General features: G+C 40.6%; 1 protein-coding gene across 1 annotated transcript in view; it reads left to right on the top strand.

Moving 5' to 3' along the window:
* Positions 1-26,377, top strand: part of SHISA6 (shisa family member 6) — a 249,510-nt gene that overhangs the window by 48,199 nt on the left and 174,934 nt on the right. The window contains exon 3 of the mRNA XM_062591839.1: positions 11,792-11,887. Coding sequence (XP_062447823.1) covers positions 11,792-11,887 — 96 coding nt within the window. The remainder of the gene's footprint in view (positions 1-11,791; positions 11,888-26,377) is intronic.

Here is a 26,377-nt window from a genome sequence, read left to right as displayed (position 1 = left end):
ACTTGAGAATTCATAGCCTGCCTTCTCACTGGCTCAGCATACGAGCAGTGAGCACCTGCAACCATCTTGCTCTTCCCAGCTGCTTGGGAAAGATGGAGTGCTTCATCAGTCATGCTGTTTGGTCAACCTCATTTTCTTCCTTCATAAATTCTCTTCAGTTCTACTTCTGTTAGTAACTTGTATGCTATTACATCCTTCAGATTAATGTTTCCTCCCATCTTAACCAAAAACAAATGTATTTTTTACCAAATTTTTATCCTTTAATATCAAACTTGTGATTGTTTTTTACTTTACCTTCTAGAGCAAGAAAGTTCTTTTCTTTCCTCCTGATAGTACTCAGCTCTTCAGAAAATCACTAAGGCTAAAACATATTTACAGGTATTTCCTCTCCTTTTATCCAGTCTCCTAGAAATTTCCTGAAAGAATGTGCTTTAAGATTTCAGCTATTCAGAGTTAACTAAGGGAGCACAAGGTATATTTCATTTTGCTACCTTATAGAAGGAAAACTAAGGCATCATCACCCTTTTTCCCTGTAAGTCACTGGAAAATTGTGTGTTCTGCATTGTCAATATACACATGGGTAATGTATTTCTAAAAATTTTTGATTGTTGAGAAGTAATCTCATAAGCCAAATGCATTTGGGAACTGTATCTGAAGCTTTTTTAGCTTCTTCATTCAAGAAGATTACCATAAATGCAAGGTAAATTGTACATTCCGAACATTCCTGAAATTAATATTTGCCTTTAAAATCAGTTAAACTTACAGGCATAAATTCAATTTCGCTTATTTATGCCAAGAGAGGTTACAAGACTGCAAAGAAGAACCAAAGTTTCAGATGTCCATGCAAAACACGATCTCCGTTCAAGACTAAAAAGCGTAGGTTGGTTCAAAGTTTATTTTATATCCCTTATCTTCTGGAGGCTTTCCATTTTCACTGTAATTTGGTAAGAGCATACTCTTCTCCTTTGCAGAAGTATGTTTTTTCTAATGTATAGGTTATTGACATAATTTTCTGAGCGCTTGTCACAAAGTATTAACTCTTTCCTGCTGTTTTCACTTGCTAAATCACATTACAGAAAATTGGAAAAGCATTCAGCACTTCCCTCAGGTTGTTTTTCCGTGTAAGTAATTGTTGCTGTTTCCATAAGAAAGTTGTAAAATTGTGGTTCAGGAAAGAAGTGTCTACAGAAAAAGGAAAGAGATTTCCTACAGAAAACAGGAAAGAAGGTGACTGCATAGTTGTGAATAAAAGTTTAAATATGCACTGTAATCTCCAAGCTAAAATGAGTAAAAACATCCATAAGGTAAATGAAGAGGTCCAGCTCTGTCATATTCTTACACTGGCCACTAACTGCAGGTCAAAACCCTCTAAATAAGAAGCATGAAGAGCAAGTTATATAAATCCCATCTAATCTTAATAATACAGGACCAGTGGCCCCAGGACAGAACACAACACAGAATCAGGAGGGCACATAGGCACAAGCCTCACTTTAAGCCCATGTTCATTCACGTCACGAATCCTGCCCTGTATCAGAAGAAGATCAGAAAGATGTGCTGAAATGAAAATGAGCTGCAGAGACTATAATGACTTGTTTGTGTTTACTATGCTTGGGATAGGCTGTGTATGTTCAAAAGCTGTATGGCACCCTCAGCAGCAGATATCCAACTGGAGACTGAATCTGGGAGACAGGGAAACCTGGCTGTAGTTTTTAAATGAAGGACTTCTTCAGTGTGATATCTTAGTTTGCTAATATGATTGATTTTCTCTGTTACAATTCTTTAGTTGAAAACCTGTCTACCTATTAGATTTCCAAATATATCTGTCAAAGTGTGGTCATCAGTAAAGTGGTGGAGACCAAAGATCCCCAAACACATGTGTGGGTTCAATGATACATTTACGTGTTGTTATTGTTCCTCCATTATTTCTGATTTCTATATGAATTTCCAGTTCATGGGACATGTCTTCAGGAAATAGAGGTCAGCCCTTCCTCTTAACAGAGCAAAAAAGGCTGAATTGTGATTAACTCCAGCATCCAGGTCACTTGAGGTATCCTGGATTGTTTGGAGTTATCTAAGATCATCTGAGGTTAACTGTAGTGGCTCTGCCACCTCTATTGGTTACCTTAGTTAAAAGCAGAGTATAAGATGTATTCTGTAGGACTAAGACTTCTTAACAACTGAGATCTATCGTGAGAGGCTTGAAGATATAACTTCAGTACTCTGTACTGAACAAACAGACTAAAATCCGACATAGCTTTGACCACAAATAAGGCAAACAATACCCAACCTCATATGGAGAGCAGACAAATCAAACTAACCACCACAACTGTAATGTGACAGCAGGTAAGAAATCCAAGTTGTGCTTGAAAAAGCGTACTTTGCTCCTGTACTGAGTGCTTACTCCACTTCAGCAGTAAAGGGAGGCAGCAAAGTATGAGCAGAAGGTGAAGTACAGTGATGTGTTACCAGCAGAAAGTTGCATGGGGCTAGGGTTTATGAGGCCAGTCCTTTCTTGCTCAGTACTACTGAGGAGAACTAGTCTGCTATGAAATTTAACATTGTTATGGAGAAAGCTCCTGAGATGAACTAACCCAGGGTAGGTGATAGTTATGGTGCCACTAGCACAGCTAAAACAAGTTAAAACAGCTCGGGCCCAAGCAAGCCCAGACCAACCTTGAGACCCCATAGTGTCAGGTCGGTACAAAGCTGTATTTATTGGGCTACACCCGCACCAACACTGAAGGGCAGATCCCTGTAAGCCAGCAGAGCCATGGCATTTACACCAGGCACTGATCTGTTCTGTGATGCTAAGGAAACGCCATGGAACCGGCGGTTCGTTTGATGATGCGTTTCCCACCTTCTGTTCTGTCACACTCCTGAAATTGCTCCCTGGAGATTTCTGCCAGAGAAGTGCTGATTTTTTATTTTCTTTTTTACTGCTGTTAAGTAGGTGGAAACAGGGAGGATTGCCAAAGACTAGTAATCTCCCAACAGACCAGCATAGATTCATGTACTGAAGCCTGAGAGATACGTGATTCTTTCTCAGATGGGTCTTGGTTTAAGTATGAATGGATAGTTCTGGATACCACTAAATTCCTCTGGCTCACAGACCAACACAGACCTGCTAGTATGAAGGGATCTGGGAAAAAGCACACTCACCATTTATTGTCAGCAGTTGGTGAAATGCTGATTTAGGATTACTGTCTGCTGGACTATTCAACTATAAAGCTTAGCGCCTATTGCAGACACAGCTATATCACCTCTGGAGAGGATGATTATCATAGCTAGTGTTGGCATCCACACTCAGTCCCTCATTTATTGGTGCAACATGGAAAAAGGATGAAGGAAAAAGATTGGAAAGTCCCACCTGGTGGGGGAAAAGCTGTAGTCTGAAGTTTAGGTGCTCTGAAGGAAGGAAGACACAAAGCCTCGAGTTCTCTTTTACAGAGAAGGAAATTAAACCTTCTTCTGTGAGCTGCATGAGCATGCTAGGTGAGCACTTAGGTAGATAAAACCATATGCACATTACTGTAAAAGCTACGGTGTCTAATCATGATTGATATTCTCAGTATGGAATAGTTTAAATCAACCTGCAGTAATTGTTTCCTTGCTATGGAATTCAGTAGGCTGATAAAACAGTCCTCCATCTATATTATGTTTCCCTAAGAGGGTATTATGTGGTAAGTATGAATATGTGAGTACTAGGGATAAGTGAACTGATTCATGGCCTGGCAAGAACAGAATAAAAAAAAAGTTTTTCTCACTCTCCTGAGTCATACAAAACTCGAGCCATTTCTGTATCACTGACTATACAACTACAGAGTATGCTTAAGGACATAAAAAAGATTAAGGGCTGATTTGTCATTATGTTTTTGAAAGCTTGAATTACAAAGTTCCCTTTGATACATAGCTGCCCTATAGTACCTTTTTGGAAGCTGACCATGACTTCTGCTCTGTACTCATGTCTAATCTAACATTAGCCAGGTGCAGTGCAGACGCCACAATGTCACTGCTGCAAACGTGAGGGTGCTACAGGCAGGTCTCCCTGATACCAGTGGGAACAACTAGTTTTCAGTCACACTAGGGTGTTAGGTATCTGAATCTGCTCTGAAGGGGAGCTCCAGGCCCATATGGTTGCTTATAGATTTGCTAGTGGTTCTCTTGTACTCATCTGGCAAGGATTGCAACCAGATGAGTTTTGCATAGAGATATTAGTCAGTTTTGATTTACTTGTGCTTTCACTGAATTCTATACAATGGCATTTCTGTAAATTGCACATGGGATGGAGGAGAGTCCTAAATTTTTTCAAGGCTTCTCCTTTCCTTTTATGCAAAGTGGAGTAGCTTCAGCAAAGGGAATGGGGTGTCGGAGAAGGTTCAGTCACCAGGAAGCCAGTTGTTCGAGTGAGCCCTAACCCCACTGCATAAAGGGGTTTATCCACTCTCTTCTTTCTGCCATACTATAGAAGGAAAGAGTGATCCTTCTTCATTTCTAGGGGCTTAGGTGTTTGTTTTTTGCAGAGTTTCAGAGCACACCTCAGAACATGTCCATGTAGATGCAAAAGGCATGATTGGTTGATGAAAAAGAGACCGTGGGAGGTAGATTTATTTCCTGCAGAAACCAGGAAACTCAGTAGATTTTTCTGATCACCAGCTAGTGTATTTGGAGACTCAGAGAGGTGCCTTATTTTTCTGTCAATTTAATCCTCTTTCTTAGAGTTTTATTTAGAAATTTCAGCAGAATATAAGCTCTTCACTGTATTTCTGTCATTTCCAGCTCATGTTGCCAGTGACACCCTCCTGCACTGCAATCGTGTATTTTGCTTTCACAGATACTTATTGTTTAAGTTAATAGAATAGCAAAAAGTGATATTTCCTGAAACCACTTACAGCTTAGTATAGCTTCCAAGGGGTCTACAAAATCAAGAACTGCTGTATATAATCAAGTAAACAATTTGCAAAAAGGAGATATTACATTGGTCACTTACCAGAAAATCTAGTACAGCTTTCAGCTTTGCTTTCTGTATCTTTTCCAATGCCAGAAAGATACATGAATGTAACCTGGACTCATGTCCGTGTTCATGGCACTGGATTTAGCTTGGTCTGCTCTGCAGTATGTTGGCATATTTTTGGCGTGACTACTAGCTTGGACTGACACAAAACCAGTGCCAGGGAACTGTTCCCCATTCTTGTGATGCTGTGGGAAGTCTTCCAATATGTGTCATTTTCCATAACGCCCAATTCCTAGCCAATAGTTTTACTTGAGAGTTTCAGCATTCGGTTGTGAATAGCAGGCTTTTACCATTCTTCATTGTAAAGAAGACTAGAAAATGTGATATAAATGCACTCTGAAAGCTCATAAGCCAGAAGTCACACTGAAAAAAATCAGAAGGAAAGATAGGAATCTCTTGATTTTCAAGTCAGTCTCATGAATGTGTTTTTTCCAGAGCTGGTAGAACCAGATGATCATCTGATTTCAGATTCTGTTTTGAACCCAAAGTTCCCCCTTGGCTTAGGAAGGACCCTGGGCTGAGTTTTCTGATGCACTGGACACTCGGTTCTATGACACCTCACTTCAAGAGCTGTTTCCTTTGCTGGATGCCATATCGGCTAGTCAGGCCTGCCCCAGTACACACAAAACTGCCCAGTACACTATGGAAAGGGCTTATCTTTTTCTGTTCAGGTGAAGCATCTCCTTCTCTTTCAGACAAAATTACAAAAACTTTGGGAAACTTCAGGGCTCATGGAGACCCTGACCTAGAAGACTATTCCTGCTGTGCCATGGACAGCATGCCAGGCAAGGAGATGGACAAAGCCATCCTATGCAATCTGTTTAGCCCAGTCTATTGCCAGATGGCCACACAGGGGTTGAGGACTGTAATTTAGTCAGAGCCTTTGTGGACAACAGTCACACATGATGGAGAACAAGAGGGATGAAGCAGGTAAGGGAAAGATGTGACAGAGACTCAGCATGAGGAAAAGCGAGGAGAACAAAGAGGAGCAAGTTATTTTGAACAAAGGTGAAATTAGGGACAGGTTATCACATTCTCAGGACAAGTAGGGTGCAACTCATCTTTCATTAGCCCAGCTCTGCAATTTAAGCTAAGGATACCTGTAGGACATAGAAGACTATTTTTTCTCAATACTGTTTAGGACTATGTCTTGTCCAGGCTACGGCTACACTAAGTTGACTGTTCATCTTAACTAGAACTAGAATTTTTCCCATTTGTTTTCTTCCTACATTTAAATGCACAGAATAGAAACAGTGATCCTAGAACTACAGTACTGAACCAGAAAAAAACACTGTGATGGCCTTAATTGTGCCTTTCTTATCACAGTTGTGAGAGATGCCAGCTGGCTTTTGTTTGTTTGTTTTTTAAGAAAATGGTGAGGTTTCTATGACATCCCTTGGGTGCATATTCTTATTATTTCTCCACTGATCTATACCCCATGCTGTGGTAAAATGTCAAGATGCCTGACCAGAGTAAAAAACATTCCCACAGGTGTAGCTTGCAGCCCATAGCCAAGTTTAATGCCACCCAATTACTGCAGGCACTTTCCTCAAACTGAGATGATTCTTGGTGATTGGTGGTAAGAGCTGTTTTCCTGGTTCCCCCATGCTGCTCACCAGCCCTGCTCCAGGCCTGAGAATTTTTCCCTTTGGACCTGGGAGCTGTGTCTCTCTTTATATTCAAAGATGATTACATTTGATTGACAAGATAAACAGAGTTTGTAACTCAGTTCCAGAGGAATGCAGAGCATTCTTCTGTGTGCTCAACAAACACCAAAGAATCGTTCTGGCATTTCACTTTCTTTGTCTCAATTTGCTGCTATGAGTAAAATAGCTCCAAAAGGATCATTCCAGCAGAAATCAGCAGCTTCAGATATAGGTAGACTGTGTTTTTTTTCCCTAAAAATGGTATTTTTTTCCTCCAAGATCTGTCTGAGAATGACGTTTGTGGCGAGTTGTTTGGATGCTGGGACTTCTCTGAGTGTATTTTTTTTTTCTTTTTCTTTATTTCTTTTTTTTTTCCCCCAAGGAAATCTTGTAAAAAGGATGAGGTCAGAATTCCAGAGTATATCATCCGAATGGCTGTCCACAGCAGCCCTGTGTCTGCCCTTCTTAGGGTGATGTAATCACTACTCAGTAATAACATTTCTGAAAGGTGGATAACAGCATTTTAGTTCAGCTCTAATAATTCTGTTAAAGCAGAGCTAGTGTTGTAATTGCTGTTTGTAACTGGGTTTGTTCCATATGTGCGTTATGTAGGATGCAATTGTAATGAAATGTTCTCTCTTTGAGCTGTATGCCCTAAAGAATATGTCTTATTGTGTAGCAAGCAAATCACTCATCCACTCTCTGCCTCTGCTGTATCTTATAATGAAATAAGAGAGAGAGAGAAAAAGAGTCATGTTTCTCCTTGTTTTAATTTATTTTGGAAATTTTAAGTAGCATAAGTGTAAATCTTCCTTTGCTTTGGTAACACATAGCACATTTCTGAACTCCTGCTTATTTCTTTTAATAGAAAAAAATGTGTGAGCCTGTGTGCGTTTAAAAGTGTGCATTCATTACAGCACATAGATACAAGTATAAGCAAGAACAGAGAGTGAGAGAGCAGGAGGGGACCTATTTTACAGAGTAAGACATAGTGGTCTGGAACAACATTTTAAATTCTATACTAACTGTAAGAAATAGGGCTTAAAGATGCAAAATCTCTGAAGAACTTGTGTATTAAAAGATAGCATGTTCTGTGCCATGAGATCAGGTAGGTGAGTGGTTGCTTTGCTTTGGAAGTAGTATGTGCTGTAAGACTCAACTGTAATAAAATCTGGCTGTTGTACAGCACTCTTCATTCACAGATCACGGAGTGCTTTGCAGGCAGAGTAACCCCATTTACAAATAGAGAAGCAGAGGCATGTGGAGAGAATTTTGCCACTCCACTAGCTGACTGGGATACCAGTCGGATGATGACACTGGTTGTGAACTTAGATGGGCTAGCAATCCCTACAGAGGGTTAACATGTGGTAGCTGTTCAGGACACCTGGATATGAAAAGCTGGCAGAAGCAACTAATTTCACCCAGAATAGGAAAGAGCCTGCTGGGAGCCTGAGGACATGAATGTGCTGGGCTCTGTTACCTTGTCTTGGTCATGATGCTGATATGTTGCTACTCTTGTTTTATCTGATTTCTCTTAGGCCTCAGGTGGTGCCTCTAGGTCCTAGGTTTCAGTTCCCCAACCACCAATGGAACATTTTTTATGTGTTTCCAGGGAAATACAACACAAAAAGACAGTTTTTCTCTGACATGATTTCAGCTGGGGAAAGAGGGTGAGCGATGTCAATAATGCCTGCAGACAGCAGGTGTAATGTACCAGTCAAGCTCTCCTCATGCTATTTACATAGCAGATCTTCCTGAGGGATGTCCACATTTCTAGCTACCTGGGGTTCCACAACAGCTTCATGCCTTCACTTTGTGCCCCATAATGCAGCCCTATAATGGTGTATGTACCACCATTGGATCTGCTATAGTCTCCAGAACTAGGAAAGGCTCAGGGTAACCTTGAAGGGTTTCAGACAGAGGTCCTTTCTGTTTGCAATGGCAAGGTTTATTTGGTTGCGTGTCAGAAAATGAGTCCATTTGCACTGCTGTTTTTTTTAAGGAATTAGGACTTTTTTAGCTCTCTCACTACAGGGCAGTAGGAGAACATCTAGCTTTAGCCTGTCAAAATTAAGCATCTAGATTAAATTCCATGAGCTCCTTCGTAGCCTGTGGGACAGGCACCTCCCTAAGCAATTTATCTCAGTTGAACTCATGCTCAAATCCCCTTTTGGTGGGGAGCCAGGTCCTATCCACCAACTGTGAAAGGAATCTAAACAGCTAGATTAGAGCACACACAACTAAATGGAAGTAGGAGAGAAACAATCCTAACTGAGAATAAAACAGGGATGTTCTCTGGTTTTGCCTAACTCTGCACCTCCCACATCTCTGCATTCTGGTCTCCTTATGCCGGAGCTCCTTTGACTCTAGGGAGACTTCTGGATGTCTGCATGGAAGGTAAGGGGCAGGGAGAGCATTCACTTTCAGTGTGAAACACTTCAATCAAGAATAGATTCTAAAAAAGTCTAATTGAATAACATCACCTGTTCCTAGCCCACCAGCTCCCCTCTAGGCAATTCTAAAAGTGAAAGTTTTTATCAGAATTTTTACGCTGGGAAGCCAAGAAAAATGATCACAAGTGAGCAGGAATGAAGAACCATGTAAACTAGACATAGCATCCCAGAATGTATCTGTAAAAAGGAAAAAAAAATCCTACAACCTGGACTGTAGAAATGCAAGTTTCTTATGGGAAAATGTGATTCCTATTCAAATGCTAATGGGTTGTTATCACAAGAATCTCTTAATTTGACCATGAGAAGGGGCAGGGCAAGGTTCAGAGGGCAAATGACTGATGAAGAATCTTCAATCTGCCAGTAAATCTTTGCCTTTTATATACTCCCCTTTACTGATCTCTGACTTAAATCAATCCTCCAAAGGGATATGTGAAAGACAACTCTGACTTCAGCAAGAAGTAATAGCACATATTTGTATGTCTCTTTTATCCTCGTTTAAAAGGCAAAGTTATGGCACTGATAGAGTTTCAGCCACCAGAACAGCTGGCTCTGAAAGCATAGAAATCGATGATATATGAGAAAAAGTTAGTTTATTGGAAAGAACAAAATATAGCACATTTTAGAAAAGTAATAGAGAAAAAAAAGGGTGAATTGGATATTGCATGCACAAACTATCTTTGCAGGATTCTTGGGACAGAAGGAAACATCATGTGAAGCAAGAATAGCTTGACTCAGAGGCAAAGATCCGCCACCCTTTCCTAGGAACACAGCAGCCAGGGATTGCAAGTGCTACCTAGAAAAACGGGAGCAAAAGACCACATTCTCTCCTATAGAAGCAGAAAATCCGTATTCCTTTGTTCTAGAAGCATTCTTTTCAGCCATTTTATGAGCAGATGACTTCAAATTTGAAAATATTTGCTAGCACCTTGCATTGCTATAAATAGAAGAAGAAAACTACCTTGCTGTTAAAACTGCCAAACTTATATGAGTAATTTATGTGTGTTTTGAGAAGTTTACAGGGAGCACTTCATTGACCTTGACCAGTAAAAATGTGTGAGAGAAGGGAATAGGACGTTTTTAATGTTACATTAGAATAGACATTTTTTCAGCTTTGGCATCTTCTGTTTGCCATATATGCCCAAGGATTTCCAAACATACTTACATACTGATAAATTCTGCATTAGGCCTTCCTGGTCAGTCAGTTGCTGGCATCCTGTCCCAGTGGGGAGTGGGATTTAGAGCCTGTGTGGATCCATTGCAGGATAAAATGCTGGCTATTTTGGGACAGCATAGACCCTGGGAGGGTGCTTGTCTTCAGCTCACTCATATGCTGTGATGGCAGGAGTAATGCCCTGCAAAATCATTAGGGATTACAAAATCAGGATGGAAATCACTGGAAAAAAAGAGGAAGAGGAAGAGTTTGTAAACAGATGAGGTTTCTTAGTCTCTCAGCATATTATTTTTCACATTGTTCCCAGAGACCCTAAAAGTGTGTGAGAACAAAATGCGTTTGACCTCCGTGTTTGAAAAATAGTAAAGGGCTGTAGTGTCTGTCAGAGACAATGTGAGCCAGCTAGAACATGACCCCAGGCTGCATTTCCACCTGGATTCATGATTTCCACTTGGCCCTCCCAGTAGCTTCCTAACTCAGCTCTCCTGCTTGAATGCCATGCACTGTACCATCTGCTGTGCTGGATTTTCTGCCACCACTCAGAAGAACAGTGATGCACCACTGACTTGTGCAGAAAAGCACTGAGAAGATGGAGACAAAATAAGGAAGAAGTTGCTTCTCAGCCCCTGAGGCTGCACTGCTTCCCTCCCCCAGCACTTATCTTATTGTTGCTTCTTTCTAAAATAAAAGGAATAGAGAAATTAACAACATGAAAAAGGGAGGAGATGATAAAGAGTATCATAAAAATTATCTATGTCCTCATTTCAGAGCTTTGCATGGTAGCAGGGAGGCACAAGGCCTCTTTCTTTTTTAAAAAAGCTGCGTGTCTTTTTTTTAAAAAGCAGTTGATGCCACTGCATTGTCATGAACTGAAAAAGCTCCTAGGATGTGTTCTGTAGAACATTATCACACTTAAGAAATTATCTGGAGATGCCATCCAAGGACTGGTGCAAATCAAAGCTAAAAGAGAAAGCCTGGTATTATACTGTTACTGGGGCTTGGATCCAGTCTGGACAAGACAGAGATTTGCACCTTTGCCTTTGTGCTGAGATGAAAACGGGCTTTAGTTGCACATATGCTGTTGGTGGCCCAGCTGGAAACAGAGAGAATCAAAGCTGCAACTTTTTTGATTTACAGTGTGATTCTTTAATCTTGAAGGTGATATCAGTTCCTTGTGGGGGCTGCTCTTTGCAAATGTGAATCTTAAGAAGAGACGGCCAAATTCTCTTGAGTTTGATATACTTGGTTCGGTGCATTAGTGGTTCTCCTGTTGAAATCTTTTCATGTCTTGGCAGTATCAAACTATGCAATTATTCTCCTTCATAAGTCTCTGCCTGTGTAGCAATTAGGCTTTTCTGCTGCTGTAGCTGTTATATTATTCCTTGTGCTTGCCTTTAATAATACAACCATGTCCTGGGGTCTTGGTACTCAAAATACAGAGGAGACAGAGGGGCTGCACAGGGTATGGGTACACTGAATAAAAGCTTCTTTGTTTTCTTTTTCTTGGCAGGTCACTATGGAAAGGATATTTATCGAAGTGGAGGGCCAGATCTACATAATTTCATCTCCTCCGGCTTTGTCACATTAGGAAGAGGACACACGAAGGGTACAGTGGAAACAATTTTTTGCTAAATAGAAAGATTATTTTGAATAAAAGGCTATAACTCAGAAGCTGGGTTCTAAGTCCTATGAGATAACAGTATTCAATTGAATTCAGTAGATTTAGTCTAGCAAATATCACTTCAGGTAAAATGCTACTGGCAGAGCCTTTTAAATCCTAGCCAGGGAGACAGTGGTAGAGTGTAGAGTTGGGAAGCCAGGCTACAGGTTCCAGTTTGACTTTGCAGTTCAACAATTTATACTGCTTTATGTTTTTCTGGGTGCATGGATGCAAACTACCATTGTGCTGCTGTATTTATAAAGGGAAGGGGACGAGTATAATGCTGTCCAAGGATAGACATTTACAAGTCAAAAGTGAGGTTTTGGACTTTTTTGTTTGATTTCTATTTTTTTGGGGGGTATTATGAATATTTTATAATATTTCTTTTTAGGTCCAAAAACATATATTTTATGTGTGCATATAATCTGTGATATAATGTACAAACATGATAACACAAAAATATACATATATTGCTCTGTGTATGTTCTGTGTATATGTACTGTATATATAATATATGTTGAGAGACAGATGTAGCTATATTAGATAAGTAACCATATATCCCAGGAGTTGTGGTGACACAAAAGCTATGAGATCTAACTCAAAGTAGCTGGTCACCAGAACCCCGGATGAATGTTCATTCTATGACATTGTTCCATATTTGGTGAGTTTTTATAGTGTACAGTGAGAATATGTTTGGAACAGCTTTCTGTTCACATCACACTCTGACCAAGTTACACTGGTGCACTGGCAGTGGGTTGCATCACTGGGAGTGCAAGCATGTGCCATGCCAGTACTCATCTGGTTTTGTTTCCTGCTGACTTATAAGACTGTTGTACATTTATATAGACACAATGTATGTGGAGATACATATATAGACACAATGTACTGTATGTGGAGATGTGTCCACGTGCTTGCCTGGTTGAATGCACCTGTGTTGTTTCTATGGAAGACCATGACTCACAAGTTATTAAAATACCTTATTTTTTCGTACATTCTCTGCACTTTTTCAAATTCTCCACAAGTGTCATCCAAAGCAGTGTTGGTCCTGTAGAACTGTCAGAGAAGAAAAAAATATATGTATATTGTCTGTGTATGTCTGTGTGTGCTTAAATAAAGTTTACTGAGGCTGAGGCAGCACCCGTGGGACTTGTAATACAATATCCTGCAATTACAACCTGGCGCTGCAATGGTGGACAAAAAGCAGAGGAAACCAGCATGAACCTTCAGGTGGGCTGGGAGCTAAAATGGTTCAAGGAAGGACTCATGGACGGCGTTTCGCACAATGTCTCTTTCTCCCCCCGCTCCTTCACTAAAAAGGTTTATTATGGTTATGCCACATCACATTAGGCCCAACAGCGTGTTAAGAGTGAGATAGCAGGTGTACCCCACCTGAGACATGGTCTACAGAGTGGTGCATCCTGATAGCCTTCAAAGAGCACACGGGTACCTCTGTGTAGGGCTTTACAATCTGCTTCTTTGTCTCAGGCATTTTAGTTGCTCTTCAGTCAGTTTACTGTATGATACACTTTTACCAGTTCTTTCTCAGGTAAAAAATAAATTCTGCTTCTTTAACATTTCCTCTTTAACAGGGGCTCTATTCTTCCAGAGATGGGCTAGTGGGCCATATCCCTCCCACTGGCTTTGTTGGGAATCCCACACAGCGCATTCCCCATCATTAAGGAGATGGGAGAATGGAAAGCAGAAATTGAGACTGCTCATATACCCCCTCTCATGACAGTCACCAGATAGGGTGGTGCTTTCCAAGGTGAATACAAGGCTTTTATTATTGGAAGAAAGTGAAGTATCTTGGCTGTTTATGAAGCTAAAATAATGGATTCACCTTTGAATTTACTTTTAAACTACCTATAAATTCAGATCTTAATTAAACAATACCACAATATCATTAACTTTTAAATTCTTAATGACAGTCTTACAAGCCCTACATGACTGATGCAACTGATTAATGTGTGCACACATTGTACAGGCAAACTGCCATATTTGCTTCTGTAAATGTGTAGATTTGTATTTGTCTGTGATATAATTGAATTGCCTATTTGTGCTGTGTATGTAAGGGCTTTAGACATACAAGTGAGTTAGGAGCTCTGTCCTAAGACTTAGGTTTGTGCCCTATATCATTTTGTTATTTCTGTAAATACCACCAGGCAGATTTCCTGTGTTCCATTTCAACTGGCAGCACAACTGTACTTGTAGACAGGAGAAATGAATGCTCCAGCAAAAGATATGATTCTGATTCGTAGCTGAGCAGCTTCATGATTAGATTTCATCTCAGTAGAGATGCAGTGCATGAGATAAAGTCTCCACATTAACTACCATCAGCCAAAAAGCTTTGTCCAGCCTTGTTTGTTATACTACCATGGAAGGGAGTTCTGCTTTTGGATTGAACAAAGCTGATGAAGTTTATCTCAATATTTCTTTGCACTGGGAGACACATTTTCGGTGTTTTCTCAACTGTGTTTTGTGCTGTGGCAGGACTCCAAGTGCTGAGTAATGTTTGAGAGATAATCTATTTTGGGAAGACAAAGATGTGAGACATGCCAAACTACCATGGATACCAAATCAGCATATTCACATGTCTGACATCTACAAGCTCCTGCAAGATTGTGATTTGTGATTCTTGTATGACACTCCACTGGGCAATACATCACTGCCTGGCACTTAAGTCTATAAAATCACTGTATAGTGTGTTCTCCAAACCATGGTAAAGAACTTCACTGTCAGTTCGTCACAATGGACTAGGAGCAAATCCAAAGTCTTTAGGCCATAGAAAGTCTGCATGATGGTACATGGCTGGGTTAATCTCATTTAACTTTACATAGCTGGAAGTTAGACATTTAATTCTGAGACAGTAACCTTCAATTCCACATATAGTCACTGACTAGAAACTGGCATCTCTATATGAGTTTTCATTAGAAGGATCCTAGCATCTCTACCACCACTCTGGCAAGGGAGTGAGTCATGGAGAGCTAAATCTTTTAAACATCAGAGGGTGGCAGGTGAATCCCACCTGTAGTTGCTAGTATAGGAGTAGATACTACTACTCTAATTGCTATGGGAGTTGCTAGTGGAGTTTAGTGGTGCAGTGGAACAATGAGGAGCGCTGAAGACAAGAGCTATTGCATTCCTATGTGAACTAACATAATAATAATAATAACAATAATAACAACAACTATGGTAATAAAAATAATAGTATTTCAGCTTCTTGAGCCTATTCTCTTTCTGGGTATCTTGCTAGTTTCAGTTGTCTCAGGTTAAGGTTACCCTAACATAAACTCTACTCACCATGCTGCCAGGGCACTGCAGGGCTTTGTCTAGTCACATGGGCTGGTGTAAAGATTACCCAGCCAGAACACAACATGGAGCAAAGAGCTGCATGGATATCCAGCCACATTGAATGAACAAGTCTGGAAGAGCAGTAAATTCACTTCAGATCAAGTACTCCAGATCAAGATTGTTGAATTTTCAGGTAAAAAAATATGTTTTCTTGTATGTGTACCTGTGTGGGGTATTTTTACTACAAGCCTCAGAGATTGAAAATAGGATCGTAATCAAATTGAGATCCTTGTATTTCTCCGGTTTGTGATACTGGTAGAAATTTTGCAGACCAGATTATGAACTCATTTCATATCTAAACAACATATTTGATCTCCCGGTAACTCTGTAACAGTATTAAGTATAGCAAGACTTTTGCAGAAAAAGTATCATTTCCCAAGTGAACTCAACACTAGGGGTCAGAGAGCAAAGAAGCAGGAAGAATATGGGATTTTAGACTCCACTACTGCAGGATCATCTTATAGGGGAAAGCAGGACTTTTCTTAGAAGCTTCTGGTTTCTTGTTAGCTTATGCCAGACCCTTGAGGAAGTGTAGCTAGGGCTGCAACTTGAAAAGCAGAGTGAAAAACTCCAGAAAAGCCAAGTGTCCTCACAGCCTGTCCAATGCCACTTTCAAAAATTTGACATCTCACTTTTGGTTCAGGGTTACAGATATTACCTGGATTCACTGGGAGACATGCTCTGATTTAGGGCATCTACGAATTATTCACTTTAAAAATTCTGATTTAATCTACAGAGCTGTCTTTTCTTCAAGTGTCTTACTGACATTTGCACCAAAAGGTGTTCCCCAACAGTGCCAGTAGGCGGGAATACAATTTGAACCATGTACCTAAGTCAGTGTAATCTAATTGTTAAAGCCTAACTACACTGACTGCTGTTGGCATCGTTACAGAGCTGCACTAACATCCCGCTGTGTGGGTAATGTGGAAAATAATCTCGTGTAGAGAAGCCAGCCTGGTGACCGAGCAATAAGAGTTTGGGATCTCTAGACGTGGTACCAGATCATGCTCCCCAAGACCAGGCACTTCCTGGTGATCAATCCTGGTCTCAGAAATGCTGGAATCAAACTATAATCATCATTGATCTGGACTTGTGTCTACTGATTTCAGTAGCAGAATGTCTAAATATGAGACTAAATGCAGGAAAGGAAGTTTAAACTCACACCTTAGGAAGCCTAGACTGAACTGCTGCAGCACCACATGCATATGATACTTCTTCCATTTTTTCTGTGGTAGGGGAATGATTGGTACACAAAGGCCCAAGATTTTTTGAGGATGATCATGACCTGTGGCAAAGCAAAGGATTCAAGAGTCCTTGGTTTCCAGGAAGTCCATTCAGACCAGTCCATGCAAATACTGATCTACTAATTCTGGCCCTCCACTTGATGCTAATACACAGGTGGCATCTGAATAGATCTTATTACGAGATCACAAGAACCTGTCTTCTCCTAGCATAGAGCTGTTTCTAATGTGCTGTGTAAAGCTGTCTGCAGTCATATTTTATCTGGTGACATTTGGTGCAGGTACGGCAAGATTTACACTGAAAGAAGGACTTACCTGCCTGGCCCTCTGTTTGCAATGCCATGCAATATGATCGGTACCTTCTGCATCATCAGAGTGGCTCAGGGACTCTGCTGTACAACCTTTCTTGTGGGGTACACTTGTTCAGCCTGACCTAGGGTTGGCTGAGTATATGCACTTGATGTGTGGAACTAGATGTCAAACACCCTGAACATAGCCTCACCGTTTGCCCTCTCCTGATAAATACCCTGATCCCTGTTATGGGACATGATGCACAGCATCCACATACAGGGAGAGGGGAAAGAGAGATCTGCTGTTAACAGTTTCTTGCTTTTTCACAGCAGACTAATTTTTGCATCATATCAATATTGCACACATTCAAAAGAAGCAAAAATTGTTCCTTGTCCAGTCCCATTTTATAAATGGTCGCCTTTTCTTCATGGGCCATGCACATACGAATTAGTTGTTCTGAGAACAGATGAATTATGTATTCCATTTTCCCCAGGATGCAATGGAAGATGGCATCTAGATTTCGAAGCTGGAGAGATGTTTAAGAATGATGTTTAAGATACTGTGAGGACGGGTGGGAGGGCTGATAGGCTTGAGGTAAAAACTGAAGTGCCATGGGTTCTCCTCACTTTCTTTCTTGTCAGTAGGCTCTGATTAGTACTGTCCCAGGGAGATGTCTCTCCACAAGCCTGACACCATGTGCTGCCAGTCTGCATATGGCCAGACTTCTGGATTAGCTGCATCATGCACTTCAGCCTCCTGGAGATTCAGATCACTCAGGGGAAAGCACCATGTTCCCACAGTAATCTGGTCAGCCAGCAGCAGGAGATGAAGGGCTTAATGTCAGTAAGGTCATCATAATCAGGTTTATTATGAGACAAAATTAAAAATAAAGCAAAAATGTGCTTTCTCTGTCAGTTTAATATTTATTTTTGTTAAAATGGAGCCTCCTACAAAGGCAAATGCAAAAGAGAACAATGTACCTCTGGATCATACTTAGCAACCAAGATCTTCCTAAGCTGCTTTAATGTCTCAGCTAACTGAGGTGGGTGGCAGCTCCACTTTATCTTTTTTTTCTCTTCTTGGATCTCCAAAGCTTTCCCAACACGCTGTCTCTGCTGTTCCCACTGTGGAAGGTAGTGCCTTCGCTCTGTATGGGAAGAGAAAGCACACAGTGAATGACTCTATTTTGCCAAGTCTATGTTTGCTCAGGCCAGAATTGCCACCTTATGTTTGTGTGACCATTAGAAAAGCTTGGTGATAATGACAGGGCCAATATGAAGACCAATCATTTCCCTCCCAAGATGTTTTGATCTACCTCTCCGTTGTATTCTCTATTTTAAACATTCTTTCTGCATTCATTGGTTTTTCTGCAAGCTGAAAAGTATCTGTGACAGGCTCGGTATTTTATAAATGGCATATCTGTATGCAAAATAATCTTTATGCAGATGCCTCAGTGAATTTATAACATTCAGCATGCTGCAAGCTTTTCGTACAGCCTAAACATGATACAACAGGTGGTAAAATGGGAATGAGTATTTATACTGACACTACAACCCAGGCTTGTACACACAGTAGTACACATTCCCCCTTTGCACACACTACTATTCCTTTTGGACACTCCACTATAAATACATTTGAGTTTATTTTTCTGGTAATATTCAGGCACCAACTATTTCACTGGTCCATTGGCTCATCAATATGATTCAGAGGCAAGAGGTGGGGAAAAGAGATTTATTAATTTAAGCATCATTAAATGTTTGAGGATTCTGATTCCTCCCTCTTCAACACTGTCCTGCTTCCCTGCTGTCATAGCCGGTTCCTGTCACCTAGTTGGCAGCCTAGTGTTCCAGTTTCCTTTCCATATTGCTGGTTTATACCTCTATTTTGTTACATTATGAGTCTGGACTAACACCTGGCACAACCAGCATCAGCCCAACATGGCTACAAAACATACAGTGAATCAAAGTTCCTGTCCCCACATGATTTCATTAGTAGTCTACATTTGCAATAGACTAATTAAAACAGGGAGGAAGAAAACTGTAAGTCTCTCTCTGTGTGTGCATATATATACATATATATTTATATATATAACTATATAACTAAATATATAACTATATTTTTTTCCATGCCTGCACCTGTAACACACCGTGAACAGACTATGCAAAAATTGAAGGTTAGGTTGAGTCCCTTTTCTCATTAAACACTTATTAGACATTTCATATCAATGGATGTCAAGTCGTAACCCGCTGCATCCCAATGAATCATTTTATGTTCATCCTGGATAATATCTAATGATTTTGATGGTGTTTTGCAGTGTGTGCGCTAAGGATCACTCGCATTCTGATTCTCGATTAATTTCAACTATTGCATATTCTGACACTTAATTGTATTGACTTGAAAATAAGATCATTGGGATGTGGGAACTGCTTCACAGCTTTGCAGAAAGATTCCATTACGCAATAGGGCATTTCAATCCTCTCTGAATTATTTAACTGACTTCAGACGCGACAGTCCATTTCTCAGCGGAATCTGGACAGCTCTCTTTTTTATAGCCCTCTGAATAAATAGCCTGGTGAGAGGAGAGCAGGAGATCACGGAAACCAGGCGAATGCCTGCAGCAGTTGTGCAGTATGCCACTGCTGTAGGCAAGGAATGGAGTGAACATGAGCAAAAATAAATCAATCCCTGGGGTTGTTCTCTGCCAGGTGCCTTGAAATAAGTAAGGTGAAGGTCTCACACCCCTCTGCCTTTAGACAAACTGGACACAAACTTGGGTTAAGCCACAGCCTGGAAAGATTTTCTTGGAACCTGGCTTTCCAAGCTAGCATCTCCCACACTACTAAACAAAGAACAAGAGAGCTGGCAGCTAATCAGAGAGCCTTCTTTGAGCTTATTAAGGAAACAGCAGGAAAATGACCACAAGCAGGGCACAAACACATATATCACTGCTAAGCCAGGTTATTCAGCTTCCTGTGGCAAGAAGCCCACTGTCACTCCACAGTCAGCTATTAAATGTTTCATGCAACGATGAAGGAAATGTCCCCTGCAGGAAGCGTCGCTGATGCATATGATGAGGCACTCCTCATCAAATGGAGATCATATTATTTACCACCTTAGCCTGTCAATGGTATTTTTAACTTGACGGCATCAAGAATGCTTTCAGAAGGATGCAGATAGAATTGCAGTGGGAAGAGAGGATGCTAGCCAGGTTGCGTTGCCTCGTCTTTCTCAACTGAGGGACCATTCATCAAAGAATCTTGTATCTGAGCCAGGCAAGCCATCAGAGACCATCCTGCACTTTTATGCATGTACACATTCAGGCTGGAACTGGCAGTACATTTTGGCAACAAGTACTGAAATGTGCAAAATTGGAGTTAAAATTGCTCTGGCACTTAGCAAAAGGCCATGGGGCATCTCAGGCTTTTGGTCTCAGCATAGGCCTCTCATTACAGATCCAATCCTGTACAGTAGTTTAAGACTAGCCTTCATTGCTGCCATTGCCAAGTTACCCATGTTTCCATGGCAATGTAAATCACAGAAGTTATCACAATTGATTTGTTCTCTTTCTGTGGTTAGTGAATTATTTTGTTTCCTACTTTTGCATCCTGTAGATTCTATTCCATCTAGCACTTTGCTCCCTCTTAACCACTGAGTTTCCATGGATGGTTTTCAATAAAGTAGTGTTCAAGAATGAATTTCTTTTTCTTTCTACTATGTGTTAACAGTATATCAAAATAAATTACTACAGCTGAGAGAAGAAGAAAAAAAGCCCTGCTTATTATTGGATGCCCTTTTGTAGAAAGTCTGTCAACTTTCCACAATGTTTTGGCAGCCACTTTTGAATGCTGAGCTGAAGACTGGTGAAAAGCTGGCAGTTACAGCCCAGCTACCTGTAAAACAGGGAGCTTCAGCTGCACACCACAAACTGCTCTTTAAAGACTGTCTTTTGTATATTTATTTTCAAGTACTGTGGTATATAAAAATATCATTTCCTGCTACAGTATCATTGAGTGTCTCAGCAAGTTGTCTCCCTGCAAAGGGATTTTGGGTGCAATTAGGAATCATACTTGCATTAGGCACACTATTTCTTTACAAGGTCACTGTTCGGACTTAAATGTGTTTGCTGATTTTAAATAAAGAATTCAGATATTATGAAAAAAAATTGAGATTAATGGCTCCAGATGGTGTACTCTGCAGTGGACTTTGCAATTCTGACGTATCTGTGATCTCACCCTTGTCCCTAGAACTTTCATATCCAGGTGTCTGTCTGGCATATGAGATCTTTGCCATGACCAAATATTTACTGCTATAACAAAGCCTGTATATTATATACAGTTTGTCTTCTAAAGTACTTTGGAAGGAACATTGACTTGTCATCTGAGAAGTGTTTTTGGAGAAACAAGCCCTAGATTTTTTCCAGATCTGCTGTTCATCCATATAAAAAATATTTGGTCCTAGGAGCTTCAGCTTACCTTTTAACAGTCAATATAAAACAGTGGAAATCCCAGAGGTGTAAGGAGTGTTTTTTCTAACAGTAGAGTTCATACAAAAAAATGCCATAAATGTAGTTGGAGATAGTCCTTGAACAGAAAGACTTATACGCTTTTATTCACTTTTTGTACTCTTACAGATAGATCAGTCTCTGTCTCTTGACAGTGCTTGTGCCTATGGATGCAACTCTTTTATCATTTATCATTTCTATTGTGATAATGTCTAAGGGTCACAAGTGAAGGGTGGGAACCATTTTTTTTCCTAGATGTAGACAAAACACATCTGGGAATGTGTCTAGCACACAGGTGTGCCCAAGCATCTTATTCCATTCTGTGTTGGATTTACTGGTGCACAAAGCTGAACACCTGTGGAATATGATCTGGAGGCCAGTACCTGTAACAGGACAGTAGGAATATTAGGTTTCACAGTTTACAACATCACTTTATTGTCCTGGAACTACTTTTATAGAGTTGTGATTTTCTAGGCATTTAGTTCTGATTCTGTTCCCTGACTGAAGGAATTCATCTTCATGTTATTCCAGAGTCACTTTGGTTTAATCCATGTTCCAAGATGTGCACAGTGCACAGCTCAGAGAGCTGAGCTGAGCAGTTGTTTTGCAGTCAGAAGGACAATGACAGCCTCTTTGCTTAAGCACAAAGTCTGCAACTTGCAATGTCCCCTTATTCTAGCCTTAGCTGAAATCACACATGCTGAACTATAATCTGCTATTGTACAAGGCCTGATGCTGGTAGTATATTGCTCTCCTGGTTCAGAGACATGATAAACTTTAGTTTGCCCATGTAGTTGCTTTCACTGTTGTCTTATCCTATCAGCTGCAGTTATATCCAAGCAGAGTTGGTTCACTATTCCAGGCCAGAACAAATCCTGTAGACTAAGAAACTTCTGTTTAGATTATTTTGTCGTGACTAATGATACCGTCTCTGGCTTAAAGTCAAGCTAGGCACTAAAATCCTTTTCTACTTGGTGGGGAGAGTCTGGACATTTCATCCATCCTGATGCCACAGGCTGAGGTCACCATCAGGGCCTGGATAGCTATTGTGCTGCTCCTACTTTTCCTTGTGTGTCAGGATGTAATGTGGACTGCTAGCAGCCTTGGGCTTGTGGGAGATGCAGTTCTTACAAGTGAATTTCCTATGCTTTGATATGTTTGGGACAGCAGATGCTGGAAGAAGTGCTAAGAAGATTTTCCTAGACAAGTGCTTCATTCCCATGCAGTGCCCTGAGGGTGCTGGTGTTCTCATGGAGCAGGACTGCCAGAATTAAGGTCTGTCGTAGTTTCTGAAACTGGTGGTTAGATTAAACCTGCAATTTGTTGTCTGGCAGGTGAAAAGCAAGATGTATTTCTTCACAGTCTCTTCTTCTAAATTAGTGGCAGTACAACTGAGAGCAGATTTCAGTAGGAAGCAAATGATGAGGCAATCCCTGCAGAAAAAAAGATGCATGATGCATGAAGCCTTCTAGCAAGAACAATTCTCTTCATGACAGTTTTTGAGACTCTTCAACAGCTCTAGGATAAAGTGCATAAACAGAGATACTGGGATTTTGCCAGTAATTCATGTAGTTTACATACAGTTTCTCTACCACAGCCTTGTTCCTCAATGAAATGATTCCAAGCACACTTTTTCATACTGATTGATATCTTTGAATTGATTTCAGTGAACAATGGCTTGGATCCACTGCCGAAAATACACTTATGTATGTCAGTGCAAGCCATACCATACCACTGTTGCATATTTATCCCTTTCTCGAGAAAATAGTGGTTTTGTTTACCCAAGCTACATTCCCCCTCTGAGCAATGAATGAATTGAAAGTATATTAGAGTCTTTCGTTAAATGTAGCTTATGTTCCTGGAGCAAATATTCTTATAATTCAAACAAGAATGAGTTTATTGGTCAGCTTGAAAATTGATCTTAGAATCTGAGGGTCAGATCAGATTTGCTAATGCAGTTGGTTCCAATTCTATGAAAATGAATGAGCTAGAGTAATCTCAGGGCCTGCATTCGTGGCTAAAGAAGAAAAATGTTAGTGCACACAGCAAGATACAGATCTGCTGAGTACAAAACCCTCATCCTCCACAGCCACATTTCTGAACAGATCTGCTCTTCGTGTGGCACTATATCTGTGCTCACAACTCATGGATTTCTCTTTGGAAATGCAATCCTTCATATTTTTATTAGAGTACTACACTCTTATCTCTTCTTCTTATGTCATCACCCTGCTTCTATTGTTTAAAATGTAACATGTTTTATTCTAAAATATATATTACTGTTATTAATTTAGGATGTCTTCACATACTATGAAAGTAAAATCTATAAACGGTATGTCTTCATATCCATTTCAAGCCAGGAAACTAAAAATAGAGCCGGATCAAATATAGAGTTCAAAAAGAGCCAGATCAAATATGGAGTTCAAATGAGAATAACTGGAGGTTCATGTTAGAAGGCAAAATATGAATAAAGACTGTAAAAGTGTCTGGCAAAGCAGATTTAGGAGGCGGGGGAAAGGGCACAGTAAAAAGCTGTGGGACAGAGAAGATTGTCTGGTGACACTATATACTCTTTCTGTATAGCAACTAAAGACATTGAGTTAAAAATTATCAATTCAGAACTGATAGCAGGAAATGCTTTTTTCACTCAATGCAAGTATTAGTCTATGGAAGTTGCTGTTCAAGGTACAGCTGAGATCATGAATGTGCAGGACACAAAACATGGATCACAACATTTAGGCATGTAGTGAGATATGCAATGTTATTGTGTTGAAAGAAGAGTGAGGGAAGAAATATGAGCATTTACTTCAGGCATAAGTGCCTCGAACTATTGTTATTAGAGGAAACCTCATGCAGCTCATGTTATCCCCTAATGTACACAGCAGGTGTTTATTCTTTACTGACAGTGTACCAGGAATATCTCTGTTTGCTTCATCATGGCTTCTGGACTCTGAAGAGGAGACACAGTTTTGATGCTATTCTTGATTGTACCTCAACCTTTCTTCTCGGGGTTTCTCAGCCTGCTTGCAGGTCAAGGTCCTAACTGAGGCTCACCCAACTTGGAGGACATCCCATTTTCTTTTGTCTCCCAGTCAAGGCCAGGCTACTGGTGGATTGCTGTTAGACCCAATGGATTGGCAGGGAGGTGTTTTCTTCCTCCAAACTCCAAATAGTTGAAAATGGACTTCATCAGCTGAAACTGCACCAAGGAGAGTACAGGGCTGGCATAAATCAAGAAGAAAATGAGTCTAAGCAGTGCAGAATGGAAAGATGATCAGCAGAAGAAAAACATGTGATCCACCCTCCAGTGCCATGCAAGAATACAGCCCAAAGGACCTTTATCGTTTGAATCCGTCTTGCTTTGCCCATGCTGTTTCTCTGTCTCTCAGATGTTTAAGCACACAAATATGTAGGCCCTGCTCCCTACCTTCAGACTGGCTGCAGATGAAACACCTTACTGGAAGTATAATATCCATAGCATGCCAGGCTGTTCCCTTCCCAACCTTTCACTCCAAATGCAAAGCAGGGAAAGAGACAGGGCCTGTCAGGATCTTGGTGGTTTTCAGTCCTCTTGTGTGGCTGGAGCCAAGTGGTATATCCTGATGCTGACTTTACCGTATAAAACATGCATATGACTCAAAGAATCCACATCTCACTGCCGAAATATCCTCCCTCAGCTTACCAGGGTAGCACCTTCTGACAAGTATTGCCAGTTCCAACTCATCTTTGGTGACTGAGAGGAAGAAGTTGTGCAAAATGGTCATGTCTCATGTCCCAGTGGCTCTCACAGCTTTTCCTGCTTCAGGTAAGGTCTCTGTGCTCCTCCTGTAGCTTCTGTCATGTGTATTGCAGACAATGACTGCTGCTACTGTAGCCTGAGTGCTCTGTGTGGTTCATGTATCAAACTGCATGTCTGAGCAAACTGCATTAAGACCTGATTTTACCATTTCCCTATTATTGTTGCAGCTACAAAACATGCTTTCTGGAAAACCTTAAGCCTCTTGCATTGTTTCTCAAAAATGACTGGCAGTCCTTTGAAATTCTTGACATATAGACAGCAGGGACTCAGACTCTGACAGTATGTGGGGAACACAGACTGCCACAGCAGGTACATTGCAGGAAAATGCTGAAACAGCATGTCCATGGTCTCCATCACGCATCTCTCTCCTATCTGTCACCAAAGAGAGATCTTCTTCCTGTTGTCAGGAGTACCAGGCGCTATCATGATCATGTTCATTATGGAGCTTTAACCTCTTAGATCTGAGCAAAGATTTGAATGGAAGAAGGGAACATATAATAGCTAGCTACTGTTGGATTTTCTAAATAAGCCTTTCAGAGCTACTGGCTTCTTTTTCAAATGTAGATAAGAAGGAAGTACCTTGAAATATTCAGGCTGACCTGCAAAAGAGACACTGAAATGGAGATAAAAACAGTAACAGAGAATTCTTACCATTTACAAAACATTTTTCTCAGTCAGAGCTCTGCACAAATATTTCCCAGGAAAGCCACCTCTATGCATTTGGAGACAAAATGATTATATCTACCTGGCATTTTAGCCTAGGTTATGAGCACTGCAGACAGCTGAGATGACTTTCAGGGCATACCGAGGAGGGCATCAAATCTGGAGCATTTTTAGGATGACTCAGGCAGCATGGATGAGACAGTCAGAAATGAGACATGTTCAACCTGTCCTGAACTGACTTATAAAAGGATCCCAACATCCTCATGACTTGATGACATCTGGGTTCTCCCTCAATTGCTTGCTTATGCAGACATGTGTAAATATGCTTTCTTCAGGAGGATGTTAAGGTATATGCTGTCATTCAGGCTTTAGGATAGTCTCACTGGAAAAGTTTTTGTCACAGATCTCTATGCTCTGAGAATAATTCTGGTGGCAATGAGATCTGATAACAGTGTTGTTGTTGTTTTCTGTGGATTCTATAGCAAATCTTGAGAAACTTTTGGAAGAAGGTGGGGAGGGATGTGAACCATAAGTAGGGTTAATGACTTCCTCTTCAGATTTTCTCTCGTCATCTTGCAGTGTGCGGACTGGCT

This window comes from Rhea pennata, chromosome 19, assembly GCF_028389875.1.
Source record: "Rhea pennata isolate bPtePen1 chromosome 19, bPtePen1.pri, whole genome shotgun sequence".
NCBI lineage: Eukaryota > Metazoa > Chordata > Aves > Rheiformes > Rheidae > Rhea > Rhea pennata.
The sequence above is the reverse complement of the archived record's forward strand: the minus strand, read 5'-3'. Positions and strand labels throughout refer to the sequence as shown.